General features: G+C 39.2%; 1 protein-coding gene across 3 annotated transcripts in view; it reads left to right on the top strand.

Annotated features, from left to right (window-relative positions):
• LOC1274598 (dopamine D2-like receptor) overlaps positions 1-17,631 on the top strand; it is a 130,623-nt gene that overhangs the window by 94,996 nt on the left and 17,996 nt on the right. For all 3 annotated transcript variants that reach the window (XM_061643934.1, XM_061643933.1, XM_061643931.1), the window contains exons 4-5: positions 7,777-7,886; positions 15,585-15,837. In XM_061643934.1, coding sequence (XP_061499918.1) covers positions 7,777-7,886; positions 15,585-15,837 — 363 coding nt within the window. The remainder of the gene's footprint in view (positions 1-7,776; positions 7,887-15,584; positions 15,838-17,631) is intronic.

Raw genomic sequence — 17,631 nt, 5'->3', positions numbered from 1 at the left:
CTTCAGTCATTTTATACGATGATATGATAGTGGTAGTAGTAAGTGCTAGTGATAAAAAATGGAAAAATGAAAAATAAATAAACAAATAAAATTAAAGTTAATTTAACTCAACCGTTGAGCATTTGCAAAATTTATCCTTTGCAAGTTTGTAATATTGTCGTTGGCGTCGAGCTTACGAGGGTTAATGTTGTATAATTTAGATAAACAATTAATGAAGTGAACCATTGCTTTCCAGCTTACAGCACGAGCTACAACAGAACTTTTTATTTAACAATCTATAATTATTTAAAAAAATTAATTATTTGCCGCATACCGCAGTATGGTATGATGATGAGGAACATTTTTCAACTCACTTTTACCTTGCAGTGTCTGCCCAGGTTGAACATAAAGCAAGTGGTTAAAACTGATCCGTGAAGGCCATTCTCCAGTGCACAGTAACACGTTTACAAGATCTTTAGCCACCATTTCTTACTGCGTTTTCTCGCGAACAACCAAGTGCGAAGAAATTCGAGGGCTGAAAATGAATGAGGTTCAAAACATTGTAAATTAGTTATGTTATGAGTTTCCTCTGTTACCTACCGGCCAGAGGCCTTTCCTGGAGGTGCTTTTCGGTGAAAGTTGTGTCTTTGTTTTGCTCGTCTTGTTTTGTTCTACGATTCACTCCACTTTCTTTGTGAGGAGGTGAACAGTTCTTGGCGCTAAAGTCGTACACTGTGTTGGACACATGCTTACTGAAATATTCGAGTCAAACAGGGGTTTGGAAACCCTTCCATTGAGCTGTGCGGTCGAGGATGAGTTTTTGGGGGCGAGCATAAGTTTTACCCATTACCATCCGCAGTGGAACGATGATGCTGTTAATAACGATGACAATGACGATAATTTGCTCTGTAAAGTATCTTGCCCGGTCGGGCACATAGTAAGAGCGCCCATCACAATGTGAACTTTTTTACACTCCGGTTAGCGGCAAAAGCAGGTCGTATCATGATTATCGTCACCGTTTTCTCCGCCTATACGGGTGTGCTGGCAAAAGTTCAGTGAAGGAGCTATAAAGATTAAATTTTTACTTCTCGCCAACAGTTGAGAAGGTCAATTTGTAAGGTTAATGTTACGTTGTGCTATGTTGTGTCGCGGACAACGACTGGTGAAAGAAAACATACAAATTGCTTTGTTGTAGTAGAAACATGTGTGCTTTTTTCTTCTGAAAATATGGTAAAGTTTGGATTGAGATTTTGGTACATGCTATATCAAATTTAGGAGAAGATATTTAGACGCACCACGTGTTGTTAAGAATAGTCGTTGGAGGTAAAAATGTGGTCGTGTAAGTACATCCATTAGGAATTACAACACTGCCAGCACAATTTTTGGTAATATACATCCAGCAGTCATTACGGATAATAAGGATACTGTGTTAAGCGTTAAATTTAATGTTGATGAAGTATATTATCGAAAAGATTTTTTGAAAGTACTATAACGACATCGTATCGGCACGGTATGTATTACGAAATTATGTTATACATGCTCGAACAAATTCGGCGAGAGTTACAATTTGTTCATAGATATTTGATGGTTTTTGTGTAGTTTTGTAAACACCTTTATACAATATTATTTTGAAAATATAAAAAAGAAGAAAATGTGTGCCTCGTTTGACGTCCCCATCATTACTAACCAATTAAAATTGAAAGCAATCGAGATAATGGGCCGTAGAAAATCACTTAAACAAGGGCAGAGTAGCCCAATAGTCATTCAATCAGAAGCGATGCCACGTAATGTGCTCGATTTGTAATTTCTTTCAGCACGTTTTTTCGTTAATGAATCACTCTTCGCTGGTTTTCTTATGCTCTGTCAGTGCCTTTGGCTATCGCGATATCGCAATGAGTGTAGGTAGCGCGGTTCTAAGGAACGCCAGTATCCTCTATCGGAGCGCCTTAAAACTTTATGGTATAATTAATTAAGCGCTTCGATCGTAAATCTACACTTTCTAATCAAGATGTCAGACCACCATAGCCTGTGGCAAGGAGGACGTTTCTATACCTGATCTTGCAGTAGATAATTTCTGAACAAAAAAGGAGAAAATTGTTTCCCGATTTCTGAACGTCCTAAAGGAATATGTTTAGCAAGATATATGGAATATGTTTATAATGTTTTTTTGCTTGGCTATTATTTTAACAACATAAACAGATCTACAATCACTTATAATTTAAATAAAAACATGGGAGACGGGGGCATTATTGCTGGGTGTACAAAATGCAACCAACCTGTCTATCAACCTACTCAAAAAGTTTGTGATAAAAATGAGAGTTTCCTACATAACAAATTCAAAAATTTCACTGCAATCAATTAACGTGATTGTTGTAATCACAACAAAATCCAGGAGGTAATAAAAACTTCCCGAAATCCCGTGCCATAAATATTTATACACTGAAACTAAAAGTGGAGCGCAAAGCCTCCACAGAAAGCAACAACTTGGCAGCGATACGTCAAATGTGCGGGGAGTACCCGCGATAGCGGTTGTTTTAATCAAAACTTTCAAGGGACAAAATTAGATTTTCCCGGAAGAGCGTCTGCGTCGTCGAGGGTATCGCAGCACGCGGTCTACGGGAGAATATTAAACGAAATACTTGAAGACTGCAGCAAAATAACACCATTACTTTGGCTACAGAAAAAAAAAAAAAAACGGTACAGCTTTCAAGTCAGGATTGAAACTGTAGAGCTGTGTAAAATGATAAACGGTAAAAAAATCAGAAATATCTTTACCCGATAAAATTTTGCCTTTTACAATTGTGAAAACGAAGAGCAACAAAAAAATGTATCATCGAATCCTTCAAATCCTCTCTGCGATTTTCTACTTATTTTCCTTCACCATTCCGTCATCGATCGGCATCCTCGCAGCAGGGGTAGTCGGTGCTTACCTCCACATGCTGGTCCGCTAGTAGGCGGTCTTTGTTGAAGTTCGAGACATGAAAATTGATAGATTTTCGCAGATTGTCGTAAATCACGCTCGACCCTTAAACCAGCGGCAGCGAAGGGCGAAGGGGCAGCTTCATTTTTCATGTCTTACCATTTTCCCTTTTTTTATCCTTTGACCACCGCTACAGTCTGTGTAGCAATGACTCTATCACGTTCCAGTACTATTCAGTCCAGGCTGCCATGAATCGTTGATACGTTAGAGAAGAAATGTAGGTTCGTTTATACTTTTAGTATCGTAGGGGATTTTCCGTTTAAGATGTATTTAAAGCTTTTTAAGCTTTTAAGTGTCGTGAACAGTGTAGCAGATATCTGAATCAAAGCTTCAACTTAAAGTGATGAGAATGTTTTTTTGTTCAATTTCAGCTCAATGGGACACTTGGAGCTATATGGAATTATATGTATCTAAAGTTTTTCAGGCTCTTTAGTGAAAGTTTAAAGGTTATGAACATGCAAATAAAATTGCATATTAAATTATATATTGCCTTCTATCATTCTGCTGAACAAACCTTTGGCACTGATTAATTATACGAATCGCCCACTGAAACCGAGTGATTTATGTTCTGATTATATTATCGTTGATTTATTGTCTTTAAAGTGTGTTTATTATTTATATGATGACTTGATTCAATAAACACTGGAAATTACAATTCTAGGAAATATAAAATTCAAGTTTCATCGATGTGAAAATTGAATTTTTCATAATGTTACTTTACTAGTGGAGTATATTAAGTTGTGGTTATCAAGTGCTTTAACAAATCTATTTATATGACTGAAAAAGCTCACATAAAAATTGTTGTGCTGTACCACCTAACAAAAGATGAAAAGTACATCAGACATGTACCATTATCATCAACCAAAATCCTAAAGATCATCGCCTTATCATACCATATCGGCAAATCCTAGCGACCTAGCGGAACTAATTTCACAAATTATCGCTCATTTCGATTACTAGGGCGTCACTGACATTAACGACTTGTACACCATTTCGCAATGCTTCCATTCGTCGTGTGGGAGGTATAGGTTTGCCAGTAGCCCCCTACTCGTAACGGCAAGGTGCCCGGATAGCACACAGAGCGAAATTTGGTCTAAAGGATCATCCACCAAATGACATTACGATTCGTAGCCCACCTCGGGTGTGCGAGCGATAACGAGCAGCAGAGCGGGCACACTATGTTGCCAATTCGCCCGCCAAAGGCTCCAGCGTGGATTCGTATTCCATAAATCGCACCACTAAATTTCCCTACGTAATCCACGTATTTTCATTTCCCGCGTCTTCCGCCTCTGGGAAATGGTACCAACCAGTCAGTCCGCAGGAGGAACCGAATATTGATGGCTGTTACCAAGCCCGAACCACACCCGGTCAAGCAGAATCCCCCTTCCGGCATTGATGGTGGATGCTCAGCTCTCGGCGCCTTCCAGATGCTAAACATCATCAACAATATCACATCATGAAATGTAGGCAAGTGTGGACACGTGGTGACACGTAGGAAAGAACCGTAGGGTGTGAATGTTATCGCAAACGGATACGCGAAATTCGCTTCTGGTCATTCCTCGGTCGTCTCCAAAGATGATTACGTCCGAGATGTTATCGAGGATTTTCGTCCAAACATTTCCCCGGGGATGTTTAGATAGAGCAGCAGCAGCAGCAGTAGCGAGAAGAAATGTGTGTTTGCTAACCGTGGGTGGTATTTGGCGAACTGGGTTGGCAAAAAAAGCTCATGTCCTAATCATTACACCTGCTGATATCGTATTGGATCAGACGATAGAGGCGTTGGATTACGCGCGTAATGCTGTCCATCAGGCGCATTGTCTGGAGGATGCGAAAGCGAAAAGAACGGTGCGAATTCGAGGAGGGGAGGGTGGTACAGTTCCTTTCCAAAGCCAGCCATTTTCACGACGGCTTCGCACGTGTGTGCAGGTGATGGGTGGGGAAATGTTTGCCATATTTTCCCGAACACAAGACGCAAGATGCGAAACTCGATGCTAAAAGCTGGCAAACAATTACACTCCCAAGGAGATCCTACGGGGTCACTTGCTTAGCAGACGTTGCAGGGAATTGTTGACTCACGCGGGTAACACTGGAGAACAGCAAGATGTTTTTTCCCTTCAAAAAGATATACTCACTGCAGCGCTGTAGATGTTGTTTCCTCTTTTTTTTCACGTGATCTTTCCAATTCTTCCTCAGGCGAATCATTGTCCTGTGTGTGTCTTGTATCTTGGTAGAATTCCGGCTACCCGTTTCCGGCTACTTTCCAGATCTCCAGAGCCATGGCTAACCTCGCGTTTGTGAGTGCGTTCTGCAAAAGCACATAGATATCGGTGTTTCGGATTCGTTCCTCGAGGGAAATTATGGTGCCATTAGTTACGGGCGGTTTAGCCGAAACGATCGATTACTAGAGCCCCTCGTGTCATTTCGGAATGGCACTCATGCGAACAATCACGGCGTGCACCAGCGGTTTTCGTTTGGTCTGTTTGTGTGTGTGTGTGATTGTGTGAACTTTTCTCAGCACAGAGTACAGAAAAACTGACAGGATTACTGAACGAAACTGAATGCTTTTTTTAAGGTTCGTTCTGCACCTTGTTCATGTTTCCTATGTAGCTACTTTAGCGAGGGCAATCGGAAACTGCTTGGTCAACGGCAGGTGTGGCAGGTTTATCTTTCATTCGCCAGACCAACGAGCACTTGCTGGCCAGAATTATGGATGTGCCCGGAAGCAGCTCATAAGACAACGTTTGGCCGTAGCGACAAAGAACAAACGAACTATTGGGTTGAGCCACAAACGTTCGCCGCTAAATCTCTGACCCATTTCGCACGGTAACCACAATTCTGTAGGCCATTTGCCGCATGAGTGAACGCTGCGTGTACAACGAGAATGGAAACGATTTTCCAAAATCAGTTAAACCGTGTGCCGTGGGTAAATGGGATTCGAGGAAAATCCCTTGCCTGAAGTGTTATGGAAAATGCTGGAAAGCTGTGCAGGAAAAAGGTACCCATTAGCTCTGTCAAAATGGTCGTTTTGCGTCGTTTTGTATTTGAATGTCGTTTGCCTTAACGGATCAAAATGTGCGTAAGGGCCAACAATGATAAACTCTGCTTTGTTTACAGAAAATTCGGAAATGTAGTTGGAAGTGTAGTTTGTTTGCGATAAATATAAAATGCGATAAATAAATATAAATGTATTCTAATGATAAAGGATAATCTGAATTCAAGAGTTGAATTATATCAGTTACAAAAACCCGGTACAAAACACTGGCTGGTTCAAGAATAACATTTGTTTTTTATGGGTGTGGTTTGACTATGTTTGTGTTAGCTAAGCAGTTGTAGATAACATGGCATTTTCAACCACAAAATAGCAGACAAATTTAGATAAAAAACACCAGTTATAATCGATTGGGTTTTCCGTGTTTCGTGTACGTTGAACAATGTATGATATTCACATGATTTTACTTCATTATAAAAGTTAATTTTAAGCAGGATGATTTAATTTCTCTATAAAAATTAATAAAATATTTAGTTAATATTTGTGAAACTTTAACACATGTTTGAAAATTGTCATTATTGTTTAAAATATGTTCGATTTGTTTTTAAAAGACAAACACTGATTGATTGAATGTGTGAGTTCATTGAAGCGTTTGTAACACTTTTAATAACAGGTTTTACGCTGAAATAATAGCAATCTTACCTATCGATCGAAACAAAATTGATACTATCAAAAAATATTGTCAATTCTAAGAATTCTTTATCAAGCAAAGCTTCTTTGCAGAACAACAAAGATCGGTATTGCAAAATTTCGTTGGAAGTAACCATTGCTCTGATGTAACATATTCACTATAGCTTTAAACCCTTTTTTCTTTCTTATAATCAAAGAGTTTGCTCACACAAAGAATATTGAGACGTAATTTCTGCTTATTCCCAGTCGGAACGTTAGTCATTAGCAAAAATGGTTTCACCAGACACTGCCTATAAGCCACGTAAATAACGCTGCTTGACCAGTGTTGTAGGCATGAAAAATTGGTCACAAAATTAGTTGAGTGCAGGCACGTCTCCCGACGTCGGTAGGCGCATCGGATGCCCAGGACATTAATTTCCTATCAATTCCCCCGGGGGTGGATAAACCGAGTGTCGGGTGAACTCACGAACAAGCCCTGTCTGTCGCCTGCAGTTCTTGGCGCAATGAGACGGTCCAGAACAAAAGTGACTTGGCTGGAACGTGACGAGAAAGCACAAACAAAGCACCGCAAAGGCGCCGCTGCAGTCAAATTCGTCAGCTTAAAAGCATCGTTGTCGGCAGGGAACATCGATGCAGCGTCGAGATCCTTGAACGGGTCGGAAGACTATAATTACTTTCCGCTGCTGACAGATAGCCTCCATTGCCAGCATGTGGGCCTACGGTCAGACCGGTCTCTGGTAGACGAATCGATTGAAACCTTCCATTTTGTGGGTGCCGAAACCCTAAAATGAACTTTGCATAAAACATTCATTCTTTTACACTCGACCGTAGTAGACTCTTCTTTGCTAGTGTGCTTGCGAGGCGAACTCAAGTCCGCTTGGTGAAGTGCTCTCTTGAGCATAAGGTTATGGGAAATGGGTCAACTGGCAAACGAGGCTGGGGGATCGCTTTTTTGCGCTTGCTTCATCCATAAAATTTACTTTTAAGAGCCCATTTAGTCATTCATGTGTCCTGATTTATTTAACATGGGATAACTTTCTTTCGGCTGGAGCTCCCCAAATCTCGACGCTTTGTGCTTAATTTATTTGCCCTCTAAATCTAACCGTTTTTATCTATTTGTTTTTGTTCCCTTCCACAGGTGAACGGTGCATGGACGCTGCCAAATTTTGCTTGTGATTTCTACATAGCTATGGATGTGATATGCTCAACGTCGTCGATATTTAATTTAGTTGCAATATCAATAGACAGGTAAGTACTGCAAAGCGCTATTTAAAGAGTGTTTTAAAGCTGTTTCAAGTAACGCCGTTGAAATTAATCGCTTATAAATCGTTTGAAGTGTAAGATATCTGGATATTTAGATATTTATTGTATACAAAATCGACCCGATAACTGCTTAGCTAGGCTAGGTTTTAAAAGACAAATATTGATCGTTACAAATATTTTTTATTTTATTTGTTACAACGTTTGATACACTGGAAATATAGATTATCAAAACCGGAAACCACTACGTTTTATACTGCGTCACGTTTTATGCTAGAAAAGCACGACGGAAAGTGCAAACGCACATTACATTTCAAACAAATATATTGCGCATCGGTTGCAATAATCTTATCTTCGTTGAGTTTTGGTTGGATTCGTATTAATCATTTGATTTATTGCGACAGAATTCCATATAATTTGTCTATAGGTAGGTTTTCGAAGCTGTCTTTGTCCAATTCATTCAAATAATTGTACTGCTCTTTCGGATTATCGGAAAGCAAATTTATTCTATACAGAAAAGAGTATACCTTAGTAACCAAACGTATGAAATTTCACACGCTTTTAAGTAAATACTTATAAGTTTTACTATCTTTGTCAGATCTTGGACAAGATATCTCTTTTTACGCCTGCCTTGTAACGTTTTGTCACAAATTTGAGTAGTAATAAATCATTTAAGAGAGAGAAATCAACAACTAAAACAAAAACGAAGTCTCTGACACAAAACACACTCCTAAATTATCAAATTGTATTATTTACAATACACTAGACCGTTTAGTATGATAGAAAATAGCTTTCCAACGAGTGTTTCTGAGCAATAATATATATATTGAAATTTTAGCAGTAATATATTATTGAAATTTTGAATTTAAAATCCCATTCATAAAATTTCGCTATTTGAGTTGAAACTTATGCTGCGCTTAATTCATCTTAAATGATGTTTTGATTGACATAATTGATAATACGTTCGGTTGGATTGCAATTCTATGTTTGTAAATATCAATTTATTATGTTCATAACACAAAGCATCGGCTCACAGCATAGTGCTTCCTATGGAGCGTATTCAACTAAGCTCAGAAAATTCGATTGAACTAGCCACATAGCCCTAATGACCAGTGAGTGAGACGGTAATGTTTCGCTCAGTTGCAGCGAATTTAATACATAATCTCACAGCAACCTGCAATAATCGTCCCTCATCCTGTTTGTTTGTGTGCCGGTGCAGTATATACCGCAGGATAGATCCGAGAATCTATTCATTCAAAGAGCAAGGTGGGATGGTGAAGGTAATTGATAGGTAAATAATTATTTTGGATCATTGATTATCAAATGATTATCTACGATGCAATTTCCCTAGCGGCATTCTCTAATCGCTCATACAAAAGGGGTCGTTATACTCTTTGAACTTACTAAAACGATCCCCTGAGAGAAATGAAACCATTTTCATGCGATGTTGTATATAGCAACACAAACAAAATGAAATGGCACCGACGAAACGCAAGCGAAGTTGTACTTAAAACTGGTTTGTGCAAAGGTTGAAAGACACACAATTTATATAACCAGTAAAGAAGTTCTACGACTACACTGAAATACATATCTCCATGTCCTCCTCCAAGTCTAGGAAAAGTAAATTTCATCTTAAAACCTTATAAAGAAAATATTCATCAACATGCTTGTTAACCCGTGTTTCAGAGTAAGACCTATCTATAGGCATAACATGTCCGCACAAATGCGTGCACCTGTGAAGCAATGCTCTACGACTGTCTAATTTTGTGCTTTTCTCGTTCCGAAAACTGACAAGAAGATAATCTTTCATTTTTATTTGGAAACGTGTGTCAATGTTTCGCTTGCCTTCATTCAAAGCAAGAGCACATTCCTGATTATATGGCAATTCTGGTGCCTTTGAAACCGGCATGTATTCGATGCGTATTTTCATTATAATATTTAATTTGAATATTTCAACAGTTATCGGCACGAGAGCTCTGGAAACAAGGGTTCGGGACGACTGCAACCAAAATGATACTAGCGAACACATCGGAAGGGTTTGTTTTAAAATGCAGCGCATGTTTTTGCAAAAGGGATGGCTCAATATTATCATCCTGCCGTTCAGCTTCTCGTGCAATGACACATCGAACGTTTGTGGACGATGCCGGTAATGGGCGGTTTATGGGAGGAAAAATTTAATTTAAAATTTGTATTAAAATGTTAAACAAGGACCGATCGACGCAGTGCCTTGCCTTCGTGCATGATACGAACGTATTGGTGTGCTTGAGTGTGAAGTGTCCATGTGCCACTGAATTGTTATGAAGCATGTTTGGGAACAGTTTCATAGCGAGCAAAACCACGGCTCGTGTAACACCAGCTGGCAGCATTGGGTTTTTGTACGTACAATGCGTAACAGTTCAAATTGAATGCCGTGCAAGTTTAGGTAATTTCAAAACCCAAAAAATTGGAATATATCGTTTAAAAGAAGAGATTTTGTTGCTAATAATAGCAACCAGCAGTTTATTACGTAGCATTTATTTGATTTCTTTTTATGTGCCGTATTTTACGTTTTCACTTAAAAAAAGCTCGTATAAATGAAAGCAGTGAAATAAACTTAATTTACTGGTATCATTTTTATGATATTTATTTCTACACAAAGGAATTAAAAGTGAATTGTTACCATTTCGTTTCTTAGTGACCGAAAAATTCATTATGTTGTGAAAGGTATCAACATTTTTCCAAAATCCTTAGGATTTCATAACGATACTCATATCGTTGTTATCAATTATTAGTTTTTTTAACATAATTGTTATCAAATATTAAGAAATTGTCATTCCTAACTCTTTAAATCCATTTAAACACTTCTGTACCACTACAAATTGCACCACTAGTAGTAGATCTACCCCAAGTGATGGAAGTGGCGGAAACTCTTAAGACATCCAAAGAAATTAATCTTCAAAGTTACTTACAGCGTGTAATGCAAGACAGGTCACACATATTTCATAGCATTGATGCTAAACGGAAGTAGCAAATATTCTTATTAGCACTATCATCAACATGTAATCCTTTTTGCGCTTCATTCCACACAATTACTCTTTTACCATCAACGAAACAGTGTGATTGCCGATAGGTCATCCGTAACGTTATGTAATTATACAATTCTTGACACTTAGTACCAACCCACACTGGCAGCTGCCCATTGTTTTATGTATAATTAGGTATGAATCAAATAGTTTACTTAATTACATAATTTACTTCCCTCGCAAAATGTACATAACATAGCTGACCTTTGGAATAGAGAAATGTAAGGATTAATTTTACCATTGAAAATGAAAACGGCGTCGGAATGTTCTCAGCCAGTATTGCACTTCTACGCTTGTCTAGTATCCTTTAACACGTGCTTGCACAATGCTATTATTGCTAGTGTTCGCTTGTTTGCTGCATTGTAGCCACTTTTTCATAGTTCAAGCGAACCACCATGCTCCCGGGCGTGGGGTTGTATTTAATTAACCTTTTCATTCCCCGTTTGGTGCTGAGCGATGGGAGGTGGTGTACCAAGTTGAGTCAACATTTGCCATTTTCATCTCAAAACAACTATCCCGCTGTTGCATTGGTTTACAGTGTGCGGATGGCAGCAGAATTGAGGGAAAAAATATTGATTCCAATCAGCTGCACAGTAAGCCCCCCAGGGTGCGCTAGTCCTTGATGGTCGAAATTCAATTTCATTCAAATGAACTTTGCAAGGTCTCCACGCAGGACATGGAAAAAATACGCGAACCAATCTAATGGAGCAAATAAAGGTATGCAAATGGTGTTATAAATGAGAGTTGTCCTGCAGTAAGCAGTAAGTTGATGCACTCTCCTCCTGGCGTAGGGCGAAGGAGAGTAACTGACGAAAAACAAACAACTACAAACATCGATCACGATGTGCAAAGGTCAACAATGTACATGCTTCCCAGAATGCTATAGGCTTTTAAAGTGATCTTAACAAATTTCCGAATTTACCACCGATTTTTAGAGAGAGAGAGAGAGAGAGAGAGAGAGAGAGAGAGAGAGAGAGAGAGAGAGAGAGAGAGAGAGAAAAAAAACGTATTAGTTTTTTTTTTATCTCGGAAAATACTTCACAAACAAATTGTCACTATTCGGCCGAAAGATTTACCTGCACATGCCAATGCTAAAAACAATCAAATATTTTGAATCATAGAAATCTCCCTCAAACACGTCATTACAAATGTCGTAACGTATCGTATAAGAGAACAAACGTTCTCATGCTACACACTTCAAGCCACGAAATCGTGTAACTCACACACCGCAAAATTGTTGCAACATTTGGTGTCTCAACAATGTCACAATGCGTACTTCACATTGTTTGCTTAACAAATGTGAAAACATGCCATAAAGGCAAAATGGCAATTGCATATGAAACATTCCACAGGCTGCACAATTCAGGCAGGTTGAACACGAAATAAAAATCCATTCCTCACCTTGCCAAACCTGTGAACATGTACCCGTTACATTGCTGCAGGAACGGGTCACACACGTATGATGATAACCATTAAAACAAAACCCCCTTCCAAAAGAGAACCTAAAGATCGAAATAATATTTTCCCCACTCGTGTCTCTGGCTCGAAGGTCGGACGAGATAAATCGGACTAATTGAAATAATTCCTCAGCTCGAGGCGTATGCGCTGGATCGCCGTTGGATCGTGGAAAATGTCACGACTTGTCAAAGCTGTTGCTACAATGCTGCATAATCCTTTTCCCCTCTACTCCTTCCCTGTTTCGTGCGTCACTAGCGTTAGTCACAGCAGAACATGCTGCAAAAAAGCACCACTATGCCAGAGTTTGGTGTCTGCGCTGTGCGATGCAGCTGTGCATGGAATGATTCGCTCGTAAAAGTTACAGATTATGCTGATTTTGAAACAAAATCGTGCTGCACGACCAAACTGAGGATAAGCGCGGCATCCACACGGTGGCAGCGTGTACTATTTGTAGATAAAATTTGTTGCATTTTTATCTTGCTCACCCGAAACGGATGCATACATTTTTCTGGTTGTTTTTTATCTGTTTGTTGCTGTGAAACCGTCTCTTTCAGCCCTGTTCGGTATTTATTAAGTCGACGAAGCAGGAGAAACAATAAAACTTTGAGCAAAGGCTGTCAAATGCAAAACATAAATGGCATCCTCCCCGTTTGCAGCTGGCTTGCTGCAGTTTTGGCGAATGAACAGATGGAGATGGACTTTTTTAAATAAGCTTGGGAAAACAGACGCTCATTTTTTATGCCCATGTTATGTAGTTATCCAACTTGACGCCTGCACGATGCATCCAATTTTGAGCAACCAGATATGCACGTGCATCCGAACGAATGTGTCGTCCTATCCCATTCCTTCGTGCACCAATCCATACGCTTGTCGCTGTGTATCTTTTGACTTACTTATTCAACTGCTTCATTTTCTTTCTTATGTCTTAGTCCTCATCAAAGTCTTTGGCAAACCATAATCTTGCAATAAACTGTCCGTGCTACGATAAAGTTTACGATAATGTTATGGATCGATCATAAGATTCGGTGATTTGTTCTTGCGATGAAACAACGAAATTTATTAAAGCACTAAAGTTTAGGCATTACGCATTACGGCATCAATGCTGTAACAAGTTGCAATGTACAACACAATTATGGTCGCGTTATTGTGCAAACTTTATGTAACACAACAAGCGTATGGTAGCTGAGAGAAAAAAATATGTTCTGAGAATTATTTCAACATGCAAACAATTGTACATTGTTTATATCAATTTTTAGTGTTTCAAGCATTTCAATAGATTTTTATGAATATTAAAATTTTGCACAACTTTGCTAGTTATATAAAAAGAGATAATATTTTAAGAAACTGTAAAAAAAAGTTTAACAAGCAAAATATGCTTTTTAATCTACGATATCTGTTATAAATATTTTAATTGTTATGTTTACCATGAACATATTCTTTTTTCCATACATTTTTGACCATTTGTTGCATTAGCCAAAAAACAAAATTCTAATGATAGACTGTATGATCAACTAAACTGGCACAGTCACTTAATCAGAAATTCAATTAATAAACTAAGCACGAATCCGCTCTTTTGCTAGAAATATACAACTTTCAACAGGTTTCCACACTCAATACGGTAAAACCATTGTACATTGGCGTGAGATTCTTCTGAATTTGCAAAACACGATACATCCTGGACTTACCGACCACGCTAGCCATATAAATCAATCGGTCAACTTGATTAAAAACCCTGTCGGCTCCGGACCGGAACCCTGTTTTGCCCTTCTGGGTTATGTATTGTTGCCGCTTTTCTTTACTGAGAATTACAACTTTCCGGCAGGTGATTGATGACTTCATATTCACACACACATACACACACTAGAGACTCCAACAACCCATCTTTTCATGTCCCGGGTGATATCTGGAAGCAGTGAGTTTGGATGAAAATGTAACGTACTGATGGAAGGCAAAAAAGAACCACTATGGAAGGATCAGAAACGCTCACCTTTGGCATCGATAGAGCGGTCTGCGGTGTGGTGACAAACAAACTGAACACCCACACAAACCGGACCGGCGCCTACAGGTCCCCATCGATGCACCACAATCTCACGAAACCATAGCGGTTTTGAGATATTTTCAAATGCCGTTCCAGAAAGGCTTTCAACATACCGTTCTCACCTTGAGGCAGGTTGAAGTGGGTAGCGATGAAACAGAACGCCCACACGGAGCACTTCTAAAGCTGACTAACGAATCAACCGCAATGTAGTGTTTGCCGAGCGCTTCCCGGGCGCTCCTGTACACATAGAAAACGAACATTTCTTGGTACACGTCGAAAAGGGATTATACTTCTTGCCTATGCTAATCTGCCGGCTGAAGACCAAAACGTGTGTTTGTAGGAGTGCCTCCCATTTCCAACGACGGTTTTTGGGAGAAAATAGAATTCCAATCATCATTGTAGCTAAAACAATGCTTCGTGTGCTACACAAGTTCTCATCAGTTTCAAAGCCAATTTGTCACATTTCATACCCGTCGTATGAGTGACCCAGACGAGGAAGTATGCGTTCGCTTTCATCGAATCATGAGCAAATATTGAGAATGTGCATGCCTCATCCTATATTATCGACCTTGCGGGCATAGTGTGCAAAGAAAATTGAATGATATTTCCATTCTCGGAATGATACGTCCACGAGCGTGGTCCCAGCCACCGGAACATAGCTGTTGTTTATCTATAGTCATATGATTGATATAATGGGCTTCCCACTTATCGAATTGCCCGAAGGCGTAGCATCTCCTGCACCCTTTGCTTTGTACCCTTTGTGAACAATATTTCATTTCGAAAACCATAGTACACGATAACATTCCTGAGAGAATGTTGCAATCCATGTAGAGCGTTTGAAGAAGTGGTATGTATCATACCGTTAGTTATACATTCAAACGAATTGAATTGTCGCTTCGATGGCAGGCTAAACCAGACGTTACACGTGTAATATTGGTAGACATAGCAATGTGGAAACCAATATTCACCTTTCAGAATGGTCGTAGAACAAATTGATTGGATTAAATTCAATTATAGAGGTAGTTCCAGAAAAAATGAGTTCAGAGTTAAGTGTGATATTTTGTATAATCAATGGGGCTATCTTTTGAAAAAAGAATACTAAGCTGCTACTTATTTTTATCTTTCCAGATACATCGCCGTAACACAACCAATCAAGTACGCAAAACATAAAAACAGTCGCCGGGTGTGTTTGACGATCCTTCTCGTGTGGGCAATATCGGCAGCGATCGGATCGCCGATAGTGCTGGGACTGAACAATACGCAAGACCGATCACCCGACCTCTGCGTATTCTACAATACCGATTTTATAGTGTACTCTTCCCTTACTAGCTTTTATATCCCGTGTATCATAATGGTCTTTTTATATTGGAATATTTTTAAGGTAAGTGGAAATAATATTTCTTTCAGCAAACTCGATTGTGTATCTTATTATTGAATAAAGGTATGCTAAGAGCGTTTAAATATGCACGTTGCTTATAGGTTTATTGACTTTGCTACCGCAAACAACACGCTGCAGGCATTCAAATGAATATCCATGCTGGCGTTAGCTGGAAAATAATATAAAAAATGAGTTTTCAAACCAAATTGAAAAAAAAACAACCCCCCTAAAAAAAGAAAATAAGGCGGAAAAGTCACAGCGCATACAAACACTTCACTTTCTTGTGCGGTCTGCGGCTACGACTTGCACTTTATGGCGTTAGGGAAAAAGGCAAATGTGAAAATAAGCGCAAACACAATTGACAGAGATAAACCGCAGCACCAAACAGACGGTAGACGTGTTTATTTGTTGGCAATTTTTCGTTTGACTTTTTACTCACGTCCGTCGTGATGGTTGTGTTTTTTTACCGCCTCTTTTTTATACCCTCTATTCAGTGCTTGTGTGTGGTCGGGTACTGCAGGCAAATAGATAGAGCAATACTCTGCTATCGAGCATTAAACATAACCGAAGCGAACGCTGGAAACAACCTGCTGCCCGCCAAACCAACGCAAACAAATGAACTTTCCGTCAGCAATATGACAGGCCGCCATTGAACATTGCCCTTGGCTGGGATGCGAGGGGCGCGGCCTGTGTGCAAATATCTCGCTACTATTATGCGCCAATGAAAAACAGCTGGTAGAATAAAATAAGAAACACAGTGGAGCAAAAACAGATACACAAAACGTGAGCACAAATCATACATCACTTATCCAGGGTGGGGAAAATCGCAAAGAAAGCTCGCTCATGGAACCGTCTGGCGGAAATGGAAATTCACATCCAACATGATGCTGGCAGAAACAGACGCTGTTGCTGTTTTTTCTCCCACCGTTCGCGATAATACGATTTGCTTGGACAATGGTAAAAGGCAACGCTTCTTGGCAGGGTTGTTATTGGTGCTGAGCGAAAGCAACGTGTAAGAGAGCAAAAAATAGACATTTGAAAGGACTGTTTGTCATAATTTATAAATCATAGCCCTATAACAACCATGCTGAAGGAGTTTTTTTGTAGTTTGTCTATTTCAATTTTTCAACGAGTGCAAAGCAATGGCTGGCATCATGAACTAGTGTGTGAATGTGGGATCCATTTCTTACATTCTTCATCGAATTCGTGGATCTGTTCAAGGTTCCGAAAATAGTGTTTAAAAATTACCTGAAGGCTTATTTAAACGCAGTTGTGCTCTTGGGGAAGCGTGATTGTAGCAATTTGTTTAAAAGGGTGCTATTCCTATTGGGTAGAGTCCAATTCCTTACATAAAGTTAATTTTCTGTAAGAAAGAGTCAATAGGGTGTTCTAGAATTATGAGAACCTGTAATGTACTGACAACATTTTTATGCAGAAATAAGATGTGATGATTATACTTGTAAAGAATTCTGGCTTAATGTATATATGGAATTCTGGCTTAATGTATGAAAAACTCATTATCGCATTAGTCGCTTTACTTCAGTTGTACGACCAATTGTGGATACAGTTTGCATCTTTTTGTTTTAGCTATAGCAAAGTCCTATCGGCTTGAGCTGCTTGCACAAACACAAACACTGAATTTAAGTTTTAACCAGATGCCTGAGTGTGGTATGGTTTGTTGTCTGAAAATCAACAACTACTTCAAACCCGGTACATAAGGTAGGTTATGTTGTTTAGAGCCGTTAAATTGTCATTTTGTGGATTAATGTGCGTCTGTTTCACTATATCTACAACTCA

This window comes from Anopheles gambiae, chromosome 2 (genome assembly GCF_943734735.2).
Source record: "Anopheles gambiae chromosome 2, idAnoGambNW_F1_1, whole genome shotgun sequence".
Taxonomy (NCBI): Eukaryota; Metazoa; Arthropoda; class Insecta; order Diptera; family Culicidae; genus Anopheles; species Anopheles gambiae.
The sequence above is the reverse complement of the archived record's forward strand: the minus strand, read 5'-3'. Positions and strand labels throughout refer to the sequence as shown.